This window comes from Aptenodytes patagonicus, chromosome 16 (assembly GCF_965638725.1).
Source record: "Aptenodytes patagonicus chromosome 16, bAptPat1.pri.cur, whole genome shotgun sequence".
In the NCBI taxonomy this organism is placed as follows: domain Eukaryota; kingdom Metazoa; phylum Chordata; class Aves; order Sphenisciformes; family Spheniscidae; genus Aptenodytes; species Aptenodytes patagonicus.
Window position 1 is genome coordinate 9,652,376 of NC_134964.1, and position 18,527 is coordinate 9,670,902.

The window sequence follows — 18,527 nt, forward strand, 5'->3', positions numbered from 1 at the left end:
AGGGTATCCAGCCCAGCAGATTGCATTACTGGCTCTGCCACAGGCTCTCTGCAGCTTTTGCCTCCGGTCTGTGCTCCAGTTTCCTTTCATAAGGGGAGGAGGAAGGAGAGCAATAAATCTTCTCTGCGCCTCCCAGGGGACTGCAGATTTGGTTTGGTTCACTAATATTTCTAAAACGCCTTAAAATTATTACCCAGAAGGCAAAAGTATGATGCAGATGGTCTTGCAGACCCCAGACTGCCCTGTGCTACCAGCTTCAGCGGTGGCACTGCACCGGGTGTAGGAAGCTGTAAGCACCCAGGCGCCATCCCCATATGAGTCAGGACTCCCAACACCCACGCAGGGGACCTGGAGAGTGACTCAGGTGGGCGACCAGCCTCGGTGGCGGGGACTGGGTGATTAAATCATTAAGTGATTAAGTCTCTGCTTGAGAAGACACTCTGATGGGTGGTGTTGCGACACGCCGGTTAAAAAGCTACAGAAAAGGGTAAATTAGTAAAAGTGGCTAAAGGAGGGCCCCGGGAGCCATTCAGGCCCGCAGCGCTGCCCTGCCTGTGCTGCCTGCTGATTGCTGGTGCCGTTGCAGCCAGCTCTGGCGTCTCTGTTGGAGGGGACACCCAGCACCGCAATGCGAGCAGTTGTCCAAATGTCCTGAAAGCTGGCAGAGAGCAGAGCACTCCTCCTTTCTCCTCCCTGGTAAACTAAACATGCTTTAAAAAAAAAAAACAAACCATCCTTTTCACATTTCCCCATATTTACACTTCCAATGACCAGATGAAAGAAAGACTGAAGTCCCAACCCCAGTCCTCACCATTCTCCCCCCCTCCCAAACCAGTCCAGCAGACCAGTGCCAGCGTGACGCTGTGTGCCGATGCCCTCACCACTAACCCCTGCCATGACTCCCAGGGCTGGAATTAGCTGGAGAGCACCCAACTCACCAGGAGCAAGGGGCCATACCATTTTGCGATGCTTATCCAAACCGCCACCTCTGCTGCTGGGAGGATGGCGGTACAGACCGACGTGGGCATGGTGCCTCCTGCCCTGCAATCCACGGGAGGCTGCCTGACATCGGCAGCGCCTACACCCAGGCAACAGGTTGGTACCCCACCCCAGCTTGCTCTAACTTGGGTGCCAGCCACAGGGCATCTGCTGCAGCGCTGGGAGGATGCAGGGGGATGGACCGCCCTGACACCCATGACGTCTCACCTTTCAGCATGCAAACCAGCCAAAAGCCAGCTTGGACGGACCCTGCACCTGGGTCACGGCTCCGAAGGTGTCCCCAGGAGCCCCAAGTGCTGAGCTCTGTCTAGCAACCTCACAAAAGCACTCTCGGTAAAAGCCTGAGTCACAGCCATCAGGAGATAAGAGCTCTCATTAATCTGGGGGCAGCTTTTCAGAACAAGTTGAGGGTAACAATAAACCCCTTCGTTGCCCAAGGACTACTCCTCACCAGCACCATTTGTGCAGCAGAGAAGGGAGTGAGGAGAGCTCTCCTGCACCAGCACAGCAAGTGGGTGCATACTGCCGACCTCTCCACGGGCAAAGCAGAGGGGTACGAGGACCAAACGGCACCCTGCAGGTATGAAACAAGAGGTGGCCAGGACACAAGCCTGGCCCCATGCCAAAGAGCATTACAGGGCAGCTCCCCCCTGTCCCATAAAGAGGTTCCCTGATGGACCCTGACCCACACCGAACAGGCACATCCCCATCAGGAACCGGACTCAGACCCATCAACTCATTTTACAGGCTTCAAACAAGCTTAACCAGGATTTAGGGTCACTGGGCCTGTTGCCTCCAAGTCCCACCTCTAATGACCAAGAAGGTGCCAGAGCTCACTGCAGCAGGAGGAGGGAGAGAGGTTGGGAGAGGGAAAGAGCCTGCATAATGGTCCTGCAGAAAGACATTGCCTTAAATATCAAATATCAGAGTTAGAAACTTGAATATCTGGAGTGATTACAGGCTCTGAAGTCTCCATTATTGTCTTTGGATTTATGACAAGTCCCAGTCCAGGCTTTTGTGGCTGCTGTCTGTGTCCTGGCTCCTGGGAAAACGGGCTGAGCAGCTCCCTGCAAGGAAGGGCTGCAAAACAGAAAATAATCGGGCACCCAGGCAATGCAGCCACAGGACACCCGGAGGTGCCAGGACTCTCACTTAGCAGCAAGTTTGCTGGCATTTATTGGCCAAGAGATGCAGACGTGGTCACTCGAAAGTACTGGGCATGACCCAACATGTTCTAGAGATGCTTCCTACTCACTCCACTGCCATAAACCACCAAGAGGCAATGAGCAAAGAGTAAAGCTGGAGAATGATTCTATTTTAGGTGAGCTTACCAAGCTCACCTAGAGCTTGCTACCAAGATCCCAGAGACTGGCGAGTACTTGGAAGAGCTGGTATGGTGTACACTGGTACTGGTATGGTAAACCTTGACTTACCTCCAGGCACCAGCAGTACACTTGCACGGCCAAAGTAGCTACCCTGGCCCCGGTGTAAAGACTCATCCACTCTCTGTCCCTTCCCATCCAGCCACTTTTGAAAGGTTTATGATTAGCGCAACACTGTGCCCAAGGCTGATCTCAAATGGCCAGCAAGAGCCCACCCATACCAGCCAACACTGGAAACCCTCCATGCTGACACAGAGCCAAGGACACTCTGCTCCCCAAGGACATGCAGCCTAGCCCTCCTTGCATAAGATGACTATAAACAACAACCTTTGGATGATCCTACATCCTAACCGGGGCCAGAGGCTATCCCTAGAGCCCAGCTCACGTGGATGGAGAGATCCACGTCCTGTTCTTCCCTTTCCCACTCCCTCACAACCTTTTTATTCCCAAGGAACTAAATATACATAGGGAAAAAAACAACCCGCAACGGCAGGCCTCCGCTGCTGTAACCAAGCAGATGTGATTTTTCCACTCTGCGCATGAAAGGCCAGTTCTGCAGGGGAAGATACATCTTCTGCTAGGGAAGACACAACTCCTGCCTTCCCACAGGCACCTTCCCCCAGCTTCTGCCTCTCCCACCACATGCTGATTTGGCAGAAAACTCCCATCTACCCCATCCTTTTGTCTCAGATCCAGAAACGTAGATAGGAAGAGTAGAAAAGAAAGAAAACTCTCCAAAGAGCCTGTAAAGCTCATTTCTGAGGACATCAGAGGTGATCAGCTGTCTCGGAGCAGCACGCTACGTCCATCAGCTGGGAGAGCTGTGCTGGCTCTGCCCACGCTGGGCTGGTGATGGACAGTACCAGAAGAGACTAGTTGCAGTACAATTTTTTGGGGACAGCCCAGGAAATCCAACAATTGACGTTCAGGAGCTTTGCTTCACTCCTAGGGTTGAGATGATCCGAGATATAATCTGAAAGAACTTTTTGCATTTCCTTTTCCAGGCATTGAACCTCCACACACGTGGGACCATTAGTCACAGACCCAGTCTCCCAGCCCACTCCCACGCATGTAAGCGCAGGCGAGCACTCATCCTGCAAACCCTTAGGCAGGGCTTACAGGACAGACCCTGAATCCAAGTGAGATTCTTACACAAACATGAAGTGCATCCCCTCTCCGGGGCTTTTCACCATATTGAATTCAAACCACATCACCCACATAACATTGCGACCATCCCTTTGGCGCGTTCCTGCTAATATTAGCAGCAGGGTTGAGTCCCAGCATCCGCAGCACGCGGGCAGCAGCTGCTCCCCACGGCAGCAGGCATGCCAGCCCCGAGCAGCCCGGGGGACGCACCATGGCCACGTGGCCCAGAGACATCCCGGGCATTTGCTCAAGTAAATTTTAAGGACGAGCCCGTGAGATTCATGCATGTAGAAAAGCTTATTTCTAATACGGCCCCCTCCTGAAAACAACCTGGCTGACGGTTTTTTTGTCTTTAATGACCCTTAAAACCACAACATAACTTAGCACAACTCAGTACCTCATTGAGACAAAGTCTTTGGCTGAAATACTAGAAATACCGTGCGTCAGGCTGTGCAAGAAGTATGTGTCTGTAGGGAAAGCATCCAATAGTGGGGAAGAGAAAAAAAAAAAAAAAAAGAAACAAAGAAGCCTTCCTATCTGCGCAGATGTGACCTGGCAGGGCCAGAGGCTGCTTGCCCTTAGTGCCCAGCTCCACGCAGCACACGACCGCTTAGACCACAGCACTGCCAAGGCTCACCCACCAGCGAGCACGCGGTCCCCGAGGGAGCTGGACTATGGGGAATGGGTAAACCGGGGATTAAGAACCATCAACGAAGGCTGTCTTGTGGTTTCTGCCAGAGCGAAGCTGCAAGCCTGTGTCCCCGCCAGGCTCTAGGCTCTGGACATCATGTTGAACCCCTCGGCAGCACCCTGCCACTCCTCGCACTTACAGCCCTACTTGGCATTTACCATCGTTCCCAGCTTGCACCCGCTACAACACTTTGTGTTTCAACATTACGAGGAAACGAATCTGGTGTTGACTGACAGCATTGGCAAAGGCAAAGAGCACTCAGCGTCACTGCTGCCAACTCACCATCAGCGACTGCCAGCAAAAATGCACCTCGGTTACCTCTGGGACTCTGCTCGGCAGCAACCACATCCCACCGGGATGAGGGGCCGGAGCAGATCTCTTCTGTCTTACTACCAGGCCGTAGATGATGAGTGCACAGTGCTTTAAATCCTTAGCAGGAAGACGAGTACCACGCTGCAGAGTTATCTTTGGGCATCGTCATAACCAACCAAAGCTGCGGGCAGGAACATCTGCTCCTCTCCACAGTCGAACATCACAGACACCGACACTCCCGTATCACCCAATCCGAACAGGATCAGGGTGGTTAACAACGTTAACACACTGCACAAGCATCCCACCACCCAGGTTGATTTACTGCTACGGGTTCCCTTCCCTGCCACTCAGGGGTCCGTGCCTGAGACTCCGGGGAGCTGAACGACCCGCAGCCCCCCTCCGAGGCAGAGGTGAGCTTGGGAAGCGCTACCGCAACCGCAGCTGAACCAGCCACGCTTCCAAAAACCTGCCAAAATCTATAAACCCAGGGGCAGCACTATTACGGTCTGTAAATCCTGGCAAACCACAGACCTAATAATGCTCTCCCCCATTGGAGATGAGGAAGCTCTTGCCAGTCAAATAAGCGGGATTAGTGCCCTCCCAGCAGGACCTGCTGGCTCGGTGTGAGGTGGACACACGTACTGCTGCCTGGATGCGACCATCCCCATCGCATCATCGGGCACAAGGAAGAACGCGCTCTTCTATGCTGTGTTTCCTTCTCACACGTTGCTTTGATTTGGAAACTAAACTGGAATTGAGTATCTCGTGCTCCTTCCCCCTCCCAAAGGGCCCTTGCTCACGGGGGCTGGCAGCTCCCGCACCAGCAGCCCACAGCCGAGCCTGCAACTCCCTGCCTTCTGCAACCCAGCAGGTACAAGAAACCTGCCGGTCCTCTGCTGGGGAGGGATGCTACGAGGAAAGCAGACAGGACCAACCAGGGTGATTTGGGAGGGCAGGCAGCGTGTGACCGGCAAGAACAAAGCGGGCTCTGGCTGCTGGGTGATCTGGTGTTTCTGCTCCGCTGTATTTTTGGCTGATCTTTCCTGCTTGGCCACGGGCTGCCTGGGGCTGAGATACCCACCCAGCAGACACGAACACTGCATCTCCTGCCCTACAGGCTAGAAATTAATTGCCTTGTTCTTGAGAAGCTGCTATACAACCCAGAAAACTAATTAAATTGTGAAACAGTAGCCCGGATCCCTGCTCAAGGGCAAGGCCAGACCTTTTGGCTGCAGATGCACAGAGCTTTCCCCAGCCTCTCCCTCTGCAAAGGCAGGAACTCTAAAGCGCTCCATGGACTGAAAAAAAATCGCACTGCGGAGCGGCTCAGTGCCACCGAGGAGCACACACAGCCCGAACAAGCAGCCCCAGGGCTCACAGCAGAGCCTTTATCATATCCAAGTAGGGAATTACTCATTCTTCAGAGATTTAAATGCAATTGGGGCAGGCGAGAGGAAAGGCTGTAATTACATCAGCACTCGGGAGCCCTGTGGGGGGGAAGCTCACGAGTCCCCAAAGGACAGTTACAAAGGCTCCGTTGAACCCCAAGTGCCAAACTGATGGTGTATTCGGGTCACTCACTGTGTCCCAACGCTTGTTAGTCCCAATCTTCCTAAGGGACGCGACTTCCCTCAGCCTCCTGCTAAGCTCTCCACCCCCAACTTTAGCTGAAGAAAACCCAGGGACTGGAAAAAGAGGACATGGATGTGGCTAAACCTTACAACGAGGGCTGCAGAGACCCCAGCTCTGCCACTCGTTTCCTGCCTGACCTGGAAGAGGAACCCTTGTGCTCTCAGCTTCCTCAGCTACCCAGCAGGAAAAACACCACCGCGCTTCTTCCCCAAGGCAAGGCTGGATTCACCAGGAGGCGGTGAAGTCGTCTCAGCCTATAGCTACACGCACAGCCCCTGGATAAGCTTTCACGGCGGCCCCCAGGTCTCCACTATTTCTTGTTGGTTTGGTTTTTTTTTTTCTAGAAACCGCTGCACGAAGCTCAGTTTGGGTCGCTGCCAAGACGTGAGAGTGCATAGGGACGGAGCTGCTCTTCCAAAACTCTGCTCAGGAAGATGAGCTCCCCCGAGCCGATCTCTCAACGCCTGCTTCAGACGCAAACCCCCACCCCTCTTCTGCCTGTCTTTAACTCTCATACCCGTCTGGCAGCAGCACGCTTCTCCGCTAGCTTATTTTCTTGCCTGAAAAAGCCAGCGTGCTGGGCAAGAGCCACAGACACCCGGGGAGAAGGCATGCCCGTCCGCACGCCAAGGGGATTGCAAGGAGATACTCCATTGGAGAGCAAGGCAACGCTATCGGGCAGCTGGAGCTCTGCCACGGGACAACTGCAAAGCTTTCTAGGGCAGGCAGCTCCCGCTATGGACATATTTGAAACTTGGGTTCATTATCCACCTCCCAGCTACTCTAGGGCTGTGTTTGCATCCAAAATCTGGGAGCCGACAGAAGGGCCAGTGTCTGGGGTTTCACAAACTTTTAGTCGTGTCAGGCGTGTGTTTTCGGCTAAAAATCTACATAAACCAACTTGGCAAAGGCAGGAAAGGAAAAACATCCCGTAAGATCCTGCCTTAGCAGATAACACCCGGGCGCAACGCTGCTCCGAACAAAAGACACCGCAGCCCGGCGGCGGCACCGACAACCACCGGCCCCCGGCTCCGGCGGCTGCCGGGGGATGCGGGCTGGCCGCCGGCCGCCCTCGGGCACCCCGCTCCTTCCAGCCCGACCCACCCGGGCGGGTGCGACCCGCGGCGGGGGCCCCGGCAGAGGCCGGGTCCGTCCCCCCCCCGGCACCGCCGGGGCGGCGGCAGCGGGGAGAGGCGGGGGGCAGCCGGACCCCGAGGCGGGGGGAGCTCAGCCCCGCTCCGCCGCGGCCCCCCCAGCCCAGCGCAGTGCCTGCGAGGGGCGCGGGCGGCTCCGCGCTGCCCAGCCCGGCACCGCGGCAACTTCTCCCGCTTTTTCCCCGGTTTACCCCCAAAAGCAGCACCCCCCCACACCCCCACCCCCCGGAGCTTAACACCCCCCCATCCCTGGGGCCACCCACCTTCGAAGTCGGAGATGATGCCCTCCAGGTGGGCGTTGACGGCCGGGTCGGCCATGGCGGGGCGCGGGGCGCTGCCCCCCGGCTCTGCGGGGCGCGGGCGGGCGGGTGCGCGCAGCCGCCGCCGCCTGCGGCCGAATGAATGGCGGAGGGCGAGCGGCTGCGGCCGCCCCCCGCGCCGGCGGGCAGCCTGCCATGCCGCCCGGCCCGGCCCAGCCCAGCCCAGCCCGGCCCAGCCCAGCCCGGCCCGGCTCGGCCCGGCCCCCTCGCCGCGCACTGGCTGCTCCCCACGCCCGTCACGCCGCTCACCCCCCCCCCCCCCCCCCCCCACACACACACACACACCCCGCCCCGCGGCGCCGGGCCCTCCGCGGAGCGGCGGGCGGGGACCCCCGCACGGCCCCGGGTGGGTGGGTGGAAGGGGCACCGGCGGAGCCCACGCGGGAGCCGGGCGCTGCCCGCCCGGGGGCAAAGAGCTTCTTGCAGACTCGAGCTTGTCCCGCATCGCCCCTAGCCCGGGGACGAGCACAGCGGGCTGAAACCCGCGGCTGATGCCTGGCGTCCTACGTCTGTGCCTGTTCAGCACGAAGCCCGCGGTGAGAGGTAACAACCTTGGGCAACAACCCAAGGATGCCCCACGAAAGGGATGGCGCCGACCTAAACGGGTGGGTTACACCACTGACGTGCCCCAGCACCGGTAACCCATTGGCTTTTCAACTTGCCCTTGTTTGGAAAGAAGCCATTTTTATTTTTATAACTTCTCAGAATCAAAGCAGAGCACGAGCTGGTAGCGCTAACCCATCGCTACCAAATCCAAGCCACTTCTGCAGCCAGCTCTGGAAAACCGCCACCGAAGCAGCAGAAGAGGCTGCAAAACCTGCCCCAAAGCCGAGCACGCCTGCGCTGAGCCCCGCGCTGCCGCAGCTCGCTCCTCTCAGGCCAGAGCCAGCGAGGCAAGCGCCAGCCCCGGGCATCGGCGCCAGCCCCTTCCACAGCACCGCTGCCTTCTCTCCACCTCTCACATCCTCTCGGTCTGTGCATCTCTCTGCTCGTTATCTGATGTTTCTCCCTTCCCATGTTGATTCAGATCCTGCCCTCTTGACCCTCTTTTTATCCTCCCCGCCCTGTGTTTTAGTGGCATCATTCAAAAGTGATGATACCCACTGAAATGTGTCCAGGCACATCAACAGGAAAAGAAGAATTAATGGGCTGGGGTTTTAGTCCACTTTGGGTGAACCATAAAGAAAAATTATGCAAAACACTAGTACTGTTACCGTCTGTTACTGCAGAAAGTACATGCTTCATCACTTATGTCACACTTTTAATTTTACACTTCCAAAGTCTGCAAACACCACAGACTCCCCAAGAGGGTATGTGAACCAGAAAATGAAAACAACAGCACAAACTTCCCAGACTCAAAAAGTTCCAGGTTTTCCACACTGCTAATAGCTTGAGGTTTTAATCCAAGGAAAGGCATTACTTTAAAACATGAGAACTGCTTAAATAGTCTTTAAATGCACCTTTAAAATAGACGTACGGCATTTTAAGGTAGATATGGTGGTTTTCCTCCCCTTTCACACACAGCAGCGCTCAGCTCTTTCATTTCTTGCACTGCTAGCGATGTCAGAAACCAACATACCACAACAGTGCAAAGAGGAACAGGCTTTGCATCTCTGTGCAATCGCAACATGGAAACGCAAATGCCTCCCCATGCGATACACCGTCCGTCAAGCCACCGGCGCACGTGGCAGCCCCGCTGCCTGAACGCCATTACCTGTTCCCGATGCCTTCGAGGAGAACCGGACCGAACGCGGAGCTGCGGCTCTCGTGCCGCTGGGCTCAGCGCCCAGGTGCCGGCTCCCGGCTGGCCCCACATCCACACACGCTCTGCAGGGAGCGGTGGCGACTGCCACGTTGCACAGCATCACATGCTGGCTGACCCGCACCGGTGGCATTGATTTTCGAAAGAAAGTGGCTTTATTTTTCTCTTCTCGAGTGCTCATATGCAGGTCACATCCGCAATCCGTTTCAAGGAGGTAAAAATGTAGCTGTCGATAATTAACCTTAGTTACTGAGGGAGAAAAAAGCTACTTTGTTAAAAACTGTCGATAACTCCCTTGCTGGAGGAGCAGAACCTAGATTAGCCTTTTACAAAGGCTGTTAAGCATCGTAACTCCCCGCTACACTCTCATCACAAGGCTGTAGAACGGGTTTAAAGGGGGAAAAAAAGAACTAAGCGAGACAAACTAAAAATCAATATTGTAAAAAAGATTTTTAAAAAAGCAATAGGGTCAATCTGAGGAAGGACCGAGCACGTTTTTTGATGTTCAGAGTCTCCCCCCCCTTGCAAACCCCGTAAGACTCAGTGTCAGACCCACTTGCTTGGAGTTGGGTGGCACTCTCTGAACTAGGTCACACGGGGATTGGTGTGGCACTGTGATGGGGATGCTGGTTTTGAGGTCAACTGGAGGCGAGAAGTAAACCACTAGAAAAAAACCCATTGTTTGATGGATTGTGAGTAGCGAGTGTCACGATGACGTCCGCCCGCCTCAGGAAGCTGGTGAAGAAGCTCAAAGCTCTTCAGCAGAAAAGTTTGAGGCAGTTTGGTTCAGTCCCAGTTCTCTGGGTCACTCTGCATTTCCTAAGCAAAGACGATGTTATCATCCTGGATCTAATAAAGATTTAGCAAATCAACAGGCCTAGAGGAGAGCCCCAAGAAGTGTGAAATAAAATATCCGGACTATAGGTAGGAGTTCATTTTCATTAAAACCAGCTGGTTAATATTGCACCCATGTGCACCTAAGGCACTGAGAGGGGGAGAGGAAGATGGAAAATTACAGCAACTAAAGAATAACAAGAATATCCAGAGCTCTAATAGTAAATATTTAAAGCAGGAAGGTATGTAAACAACTCACTCCACAGCACATAACACAAGCGCCTGCTAGTAGAGGAGGAGCAAGCTTTCCTCCGGGGAGATAAGCCCAGCCTTCTCTCTCCTGGAGACTTTCTTGCACCTTTATCTGATTTAGCCACGGTCAGAGGCATGGCTTTACAGGAGCTTAAGACCAAAAAAATCATTTGCTTGCCCGGTCTGCACATAACAACTAAACACTATTTCATCTGGTTTTGGACCTGCACCCTGAACCCAAAAGCTTGTGTTTAGCTAAACACGTCTTCTAGAAAGGCAGGCAGCCCTGGGAAGCTGAGCACCCACCCCAGAGGGATGGAGAATCCACTACCTCCCCTGGAATTTGTTTCTGGGGCTCCCTGTCAGCATAGCACAAGCGTGTGTCGTACTGCTCATCCAAATGCAGTTTTGGCACAGGCCCTGCTTTGCCCTTGTCTGGTAGATCGAGGAGATTAAGGACCCTGAGCCTTCTCCTGATGAAAGATCTCCCACAGTGATCACGTCACCTACATTCCCTTTGATAAACTAATCAGGTTCTGTCCTTCGTGTCAGGTATTTTCTTTGGTCCCTTAGTCACTTATCTAGCTTTCCTCCTCCTTTCTCCCAACATTTCACAAGTGTTTGTCATTGGATTTTTATTTTAATAAAGAGAGAGAACTCATTTTCCAAAAGAAAGAGCAGATCACATCTTCTTCTGTGATCTGCAAGATCACAAGAGTTGCTTGCTGCTCTCCTTGCTTACACAACCAAGGGTCCCGCTAACTTTTTATTGTATCAGAGGACTCACCTCGAGTTCCTGGTCAGCTGAGACCTTCAGGATACTGTACACAGCAACTGCTGTCCAAGACACAATCCCTACTCTGCAAACCACTGGCTGCAGGAGGGTTTTAAAGTAAACGACTTTCTTTGCGGTATTACATTACAATGGAAATATTTCTTGTTTCCTTACTAACCCAGGCCACCAAGGGCACTGGCTGCCCAGCCCTTTTTCCTTCACCATCACTCTGCTCTTCAGATGAGCAATAAACTTCCTGCAAAGTTGGTTTTTTTGGCCTAGAAGTGATTTCCTGTCCCTGAAAAGGCAGTCTGTAAAATCTGCTGATCACCTAGTTATAGATACCAAGCTAAAACTAGCTTGATGCCATGATAGCTGGCAGATACAAGAAACCTTGACTCTTGTCCCCTGGGTACCTTATCCCTGGGCTCTCCCGCCCTCCAGGCAGCGGTGTACCTCAAGGGCTTCTCCAGATCACAGCACAACCTCCTCCAGAAGTAGCCAGTGCTGGTCACTGCCTCTGCCCTGACATAGGCGCGGGGGGACCACGATGCAGAGCAGACCTAGAAAGTCACTTCAAGGAGAAAAAAAACATAAGAGAGAAAAAACCCCAAGGAGATGGTAGGTATCATCGTTAGAAGATCCCTTATCAAGACAGGCTAAGGCAGAAATGGGACTTTCCTATCTACACGCATTTTAAACAGCACCGTACAGTCTCCTTGCAAGCTGCTAAGAATGCAGTTTTTCAGGCAGACTTTCTTCCTCCCACAAGTCAAGGTTTTTCTGAACCCGTGCAGCTCTTATCGGTCTCACAATCTGCTGCAGTCATGAGTGTCAGGCTCGGTTAGACTAGGTGGCATGAGTCATTGTGGCTACCTGAACCTTAAATTATCTCGTACACAAAAGCAGGTAATTCATCCACAACATCTTCCCTTTCCTCCTCCTATTTTAATTAGAAAACAAAACTCTTCATTGATTCTGGCCTCTTCTATAAAATGCTTTGAGACTTACTGACCAAAAGTACTATGTAGGAGCAGCTAAATATTATTATTAACCACCTAATGTTTATACTGAGAGTCCAAATATCTTCTCTTGCTGCTGATCACAGATGAAACATCCTTCCCAGCCTTTCCGGGTAGGTGCACTGCATGGGTGGAGGCTCTTGCACCATGCGACACCAAACCCCAACATCCGTGGCAGTCCAGCATCCCCACGGCGTCGCTTCAAGCCGAAGCACAGGGCAGCACTGGCTGCACCATCCACTCGGCTGTTGTCAGACGGGCAGCACCAATGCACGGTAACAGGCAGAAACAGACGTGTAACAACCCAGACAAGGCAGATTTTTGAAGGTGAAGGAATGGCGAGCCACATCTCTTCTTTCTAAGCCAAAAAAAAAAGCCTGCTGCAATTATCTTCCCTTCTGCTCCTCTGCTCCCTGCACCTTCTGAGTTCTTGTGCTTCTGCCCAAAAAACATTTCTGCTTCCAAATCCACCAGGAAGAGGTGCGATGATCTCCATATTACAGGTGGGGAAACTGAGGCATGTAACAGCCATCACTCAGAAATGGGGAGCTGGCAAGTAATAAGACCAGACCTGGCTGCGGTGGTGAGCAGTGCGGAATCTGGCCGCCAGCTCCTTGGGAAGTGCCAGCGTTACCGGTTGGGGACCGGGGGGACTCTGGAAGGAAAACCAGAGACGCAGTTCCCATCACCTCCGCCCATGCTTTCATGCAGATGACGGCATGAATCCAGCTCTGCTGATTACGCAGGAATTGTCATTAAAAAAGGCTCTTTCCCAAGACTTCAGGCTCTTCCTGCTTCCAAAGGAGTAGGAAATACAGCGAGGACGGCTGCACTTCAGTGCTCGTCACATTTCCCTTCCTTTGCAAGGAAACTAAGATCACGGGAAAAGTTTAAAAAATTCAAAATATGTTTGCTGATTTGAGATTTCTGGATAATTAACTGATTTTCTTGATAAAGGAAACGTGGCCAGATCTCATCCCTTAGCGTCACAGAGCTACACAGCCCCTGTTACAAACGCAGAGCCAGGGTACTGCACAGAAAGGGTCGGGTAACTTTGAAGACTGTGTAACAGAAATAGGATGAAATCCAGAAGAATGACGGAAGGTCAATACCTAAAGGGCTTTTAATAAAGTCTTTGCTCATGAAAAGTGCATCAGCGCAAAGGACCTCGCTGCACCCGTGGGTCCCAGCGTGACTGCAAGCCACCGACGCCATGCAGTTAAAGCGAGCGCACTCCTAAAATGTGGTAAATGAAATAGTTTTCAGCAGCACAGCAGAAGTCACTAGCGCTCCATCTCGAGCCATCCTAGCTACCCAGCATCAGTAAAAGTGAGCAGAAATGAAGGTGGAGAGGGGATGGGACTGCTAGAAGCATTGCATGCAGATGCGCCACAGGGGAGAGCTGCTGCGGGCAAAGATCACCGTTGCCAAGGGAACAAAAAAAACCCCAATCTAAACCCAGACATGGTTATGGTATAAACAGGTCAATAGGAGCTGGAAATGAGAAGAAGATTTTAACAGCTAGTGATGGGAGATATAAAGGGACTGCTGTGAAATCAAGGGGGCAAAAAGCCGAACAGGTTTCAAGGTGGGGCATGGCTGCTCATAGGAAATACAGTGCAACATGGGGAAGGAGATGGTCCCCGAGCCTACAGCTTCTCAGATATTCACTGCACAGACAGGGGAAACAGCAAACGGTGTTCTGGGACAACCCTGGAGCTGAGAGGCCCCATCGGAGCTGGGCGGGTGGAGGAGCAACCAGACACAAGGTCCCTGCAGCTGCTTCTCCCCCACCTCCAGCAGGGAGACAGCTGTGAAGAAGATCAAGGCTTAACTTCGTCCTGGGTTTAACTCCATTAAGTCAGTGTGCAGAGTAGGTACGAGCTTGTTCTCAAACAGGACAAGGGAATGCATTGCATGTGGTTACACTGAGCAGGGCAAGCGGAGGATCAACATCCATCCTCTCACCCTGCTAATCTGAAAACAGAGCCGAGTCTTTCCTGCGCCCCACGTGTGCAAATTCTTGATGGTCCCCATCACCTCCCCTGCCTCCGTGGGGACCGATGAAGGCGCCCTGGGTTTACACCAATGCTAAGGTGGGATTCAAAGCAGGCACCCAGTCCCACTGCCTGCCAGCAGGAAGGATGCTGCGGGTTAGTACCCACCATGCTCGGATCCGGTGGCACATGGCTGGGCTGGGAGGGCACAGCTCTGCCCCCCACGAACACCCTCCTATGCACTCTGAGCCTCGTCAACTCCAACGAGCAATTTGCCCATTTACCCGGTGATCTGTATGCACGGGACGAGCTCACTGCGGGCTCCACCGACCTCATGCCAGTGCCAGAGACCAGTTTGAAGCGTTTCATGCCAAGCCGGCGATTCCAGCTATTGTGCATGCCAAGAGCCTGGAAAGGGAAACGCCGTCCCGAGTCCGGGCCAGGCACATCGCCGCAGCCCCAGCCAAGCGCACACCCAGCCCGCCCCGGTGTTCCCAGGAGGGCGGGGGGGGGGCTGGGGGGAGTCCCCACCGCACCAGTGGAGTGGGCTGGCAGCCCCCGTGCCTGGGAAGGGAAGCACAGCTCCCTGGTGTTGATTAAACAGCGGGGGACGCTTGCAGGGGAAGGAAATGGAAAGAGGATCAGAAACTGCATCTGCCTGAACCTCGCACAGTTAAAACAAACTCAGTTTCATGCCCTTGTTCTTCTCGTTTAGTTTCAGGTCAGACTTTCTTATGAAACTGGGAGGTGCAGTTTAGGATCCAAGCAGAAAACCAACTTAATTACTTTCATTATTAAAAAAATAATAATTATAAATTACTACATGTTAATATTAAGACCAAAACAGGCACAAAACCCAGCATTGCGTGACAGCACAGATGTTTTAATAGAAACAAGAGGCTTCAGAAACCTTGCTCATCCTCTAATGAGTTTAACACACACATGGCACAGCACGTTTCCATTGCAAAGCCTTCCTGTGCAGCTGAGGGTGCATCTGACTCCAGAAGAAACTGCAGTGCCTGGACCTCGAGGTAGGGAAGACCTCCCCCCCCATTTCCACCGCCTGCATGCTATGGTAGTTGCAGGGGGAAAAAGGGGAGGCGAGGGTCAGCCAGAATGCTGAACCCCTCAGAAAGAGACCATTTCCATTGCTGCAAACTTCCCAGCAGTCTCTAATTAGAGAGAATTTGCAGGAATAAACAAACTGGCAGTGCTATGCGCATGCACTCCGCTTCCAGATGTGCATGTCTCATTTTCACGTGGTGTCCGAGGCAGGGCTGGAAACTTCATCCCCGCACAACAAGGGGAGGAAGGCAGGCACAGCGTGGGCTCCCCATGCTGAGCCCACCCCTCCGGCAGCCCCGCAGGTGCAAATCCCACTACATCCCACACCCCCACGCACACCCTGGCTGCCTTGGGTACTATCCTTCACCCCTCCGGTGCTCGCCATCCTTCCCCCATCACACGGGGCCACCATACGCCCCGTGGGACCCTCCCGTCCCTGCTGCAGAGCGGGGCATGAGCCGGGAAAGCAGCTTTTACAGCCACTGCCTCTGCTGCTCTCTCAGCTGCCTGCTCACGACCTTTTCAACCCAAAACTTTCCAGTCATAAATATACCAGCTCATGGCAGGAAACTTGCTTTTCTTATACTTCTCCCCTGCTTCTCAGAGAACCATTTCCAGCAGCTCTCGCTCCCTGCGCCAGCCCCTGGTCATTTCTCTCTGCTCCTCTGAGATATTTCAGGCACGCAACAAAAATCTGTTGTAGCACAAGGACCCCAAAACTCCCTGTAAAGGTTCAGGAAGCGCTGTGAGCTGCAGGTCAGGCCTCAGGAGCAGCTGTACCTCCTGATCTCCCTGCTTACCATCAAAGGTTTTATTATTATTATTCCTTTTTGACATAAACCAGTTTGATAAGAACAATTCCCAGATGGAGCCGCAGCCCCACACCCACTCGGCTTCCTCTGGGCAGCACAGACACAGAGCAGGAGCTCACCGCACAGCGGGAGAAGGACACAAGGGCAGGCGGAAAGGAAGAAGAGGAAGAATGAACACAATTTTCCTTTCCTTTTAAAGGCTTTGGTAAATGCCAGCAAAAACACCGGGGCGATGCCAAGGTGCAGCGGTTGGTGTCGTGCAGCACCGAGCACCACCGGCAGCTTCCCCTTTGCTCCAGCTCCACCATGCAGGGATGGGAAGGGTGCACAAGTGGACGGGCATCGCTGCCAAAATCCACGGGCTGCGTGCTCCTGTCTCCATGCAGATGGGAATTCGGGTGCCCCTGGCATCACCCTGTGATGGTCTGGCCAGGGGACCATGCCCTCAGCTCCACCGCCTGCACTGCCGCTGCCCGGGAGGTCTTGGCAGGTCCAACACAGGCACATACATAAAATTAGGCAAGATTGGTGCCGTTAAACTTCTGGGCTTGGGGAGTGCAAATAGGAAAGAGATGGGGCCAGCCTGGACCCAAGGAGGGACCAGCTGCCTTCAGTGAGGACAGCGTCTGCCTTGGGTTTTACATCTCATTAAATTGTCATCTCAAAAAGTTTACTACAACTCTTTCAGGCTTACACAAAAGACACAACCAAGGTAATCCCCCGCTAACCAGATCCCAGTATAATCACGCTGGCTCCAGGGTCCCAGCTACCCGAGCTGTGCTGGGCAGTGCTAAAGCAGCAACCCCAAGCTGCACGTTCAAGGGATCTACCCCAAATACAGGAGGCAGCCCGGGCGCTCAGACTCCAGTTGCCTCTCCTGCTGGAAAAACAGGGCAGGGCAAAGGGGACCGCAAAGCCCCCTCTAAGCAGGTCACCCATCAGCTCTCAGCACACCAGCCTTTGCTCCACCCCCCCTCCCCCCGTCTCTCAGATACCCAGCGCTGCTAACACAGACTCAGCATCTTCTACAGATGCAGAAGTTGCACAGTTGATTTAAAAATCTGGATTAAAAAAAAACCAAACCCTGATTCAACATGCAAGCTTTTAGGGGAATTTCCTTTGACTATCCCTTTCACATGCTCAGCCACTTCTGTCTGCCCCAGCTCTCGCCCGTGCACAGCCCCGTGCCTGCAGGCTCCCCGCTGCAGGGCACTTGTTTGTGCTGAGATTAAATCATTACTGCAGGAAGGACCTGGTGCTGTCACCACCACCCTCGGGCTCACCCCATCTTCTAGAAGAGACTGTCAACACCAAGCCTCATCCAGGGCAGGACAACACTTGGGCTTCCCCCCGTCCCCGCCTGCCCCAGCGCGGCTTTCCAAGAGCCATCTCTCGGCACGAGCTGCAGCCGGCACAAGCGGCTGGGGGACGCTGGGGATTTCAGCCTCCAGAAACAAAAGAGGATTCAAAAAACAAAAAGTCAGCTGGGAGGTGTGCTGCAAGCAGGCCAAAAGCAGGGGCTGTCCTGTGTCTGCCCTAAATGGGAAAGGGGCCCGCAAGCAGGCTGGGGGCAGAGCACCAGCCACCGAGAGAGACAGCGCCAAGCCAGGCAGGAGAAGAGATTTCCAGCGAGCAGTACGAGGGGGGGAGAAACTCCCCACTGGCAATCCCCCCCGACAAGCATGGACAGTAAAACTCTGGAGATGGGCTGAGTTTGGGGGTCCTGCAATAGGGCAAAACTCAGAGACACTTGAGCAGCATCTGCGTTGCCATCAGCTGTGGGACACAGCCCTTCCCTGGGTGGTTGTTAAAAGCATCTTGCTGCAGGCTGCCGGGCAATTAGCTCTACCACTTTTGGCTTTAAACGAGGACTGCAGAGTCCAAATGTCCTGAATGAGCAGAGCTGGGTCTGCTCCCTTGCAGTGACAGACAGGGCTGGGTTATCCCTACCTGCACGCAGCCCATCCTCTGTTTGCATCCGTAACCCTGTGGCCAAGGCCAGCAGGGAAAGGGGAACTGGCCAAATTCCCCTTCCGACAAGATGTGGCCACTGCCATCGCACCAAGCCATGCCACAACGAGAAGTTCATACGGTGCTCGCTTGCCATTACTGCTTCTGCCGTCTCCAGACTCCAGGCAAGCTGTCTCTGCTCGCCACCGCACCCTGCACGCTCTCTAGTGAGCTCAGCCTCATCATGCTGACTTTTTGTTAATACTTCATCTTAATTTGCAGTGCTAGCGCCTATAATAACCATACCAGGTCAGGGAGTAGTGGACCAGATGTTCCACCAACAGAATTAAACTGCCCTTGTTTAGGAGAAGTTAAAATAAGGTAGAAACAAAATCTGAAATGTTTTTCCTTATAAAGGAATG

General features: G+C 53.6%; 1 protein-coding gene across 4 annotated transcripts in view; it reads right to left on the minus strand.

Moving 5' to 3' along the window:
- SEPTIN9 (septin 9) overlaps positions 1 to 18,527 on the minus strand; it is a 146,034-nt gene that overhangs the window by 69,555 nt on the left and 57,952 nt on the right. The window contains exon 1 of one of the 4 annotated variants that reach the window (XM_076353490.1): positions 7,580 to 7,640. The exons of the other annotated variants lie outside the window; for them this stretch is intronic. Coding sequence (XP_076209605.1) covers positions 7,580 to 7,634 — 55 coding nt within the window. The 5' untranslated portion in view covers positions 7,635 to 7,640. Of the gene's footprint in view, positions 1 to 7,579; positions 7,641 to 18,527 lie in introns of those variants that run through there. 4 annotated transcript variants of the gene reach the window in all.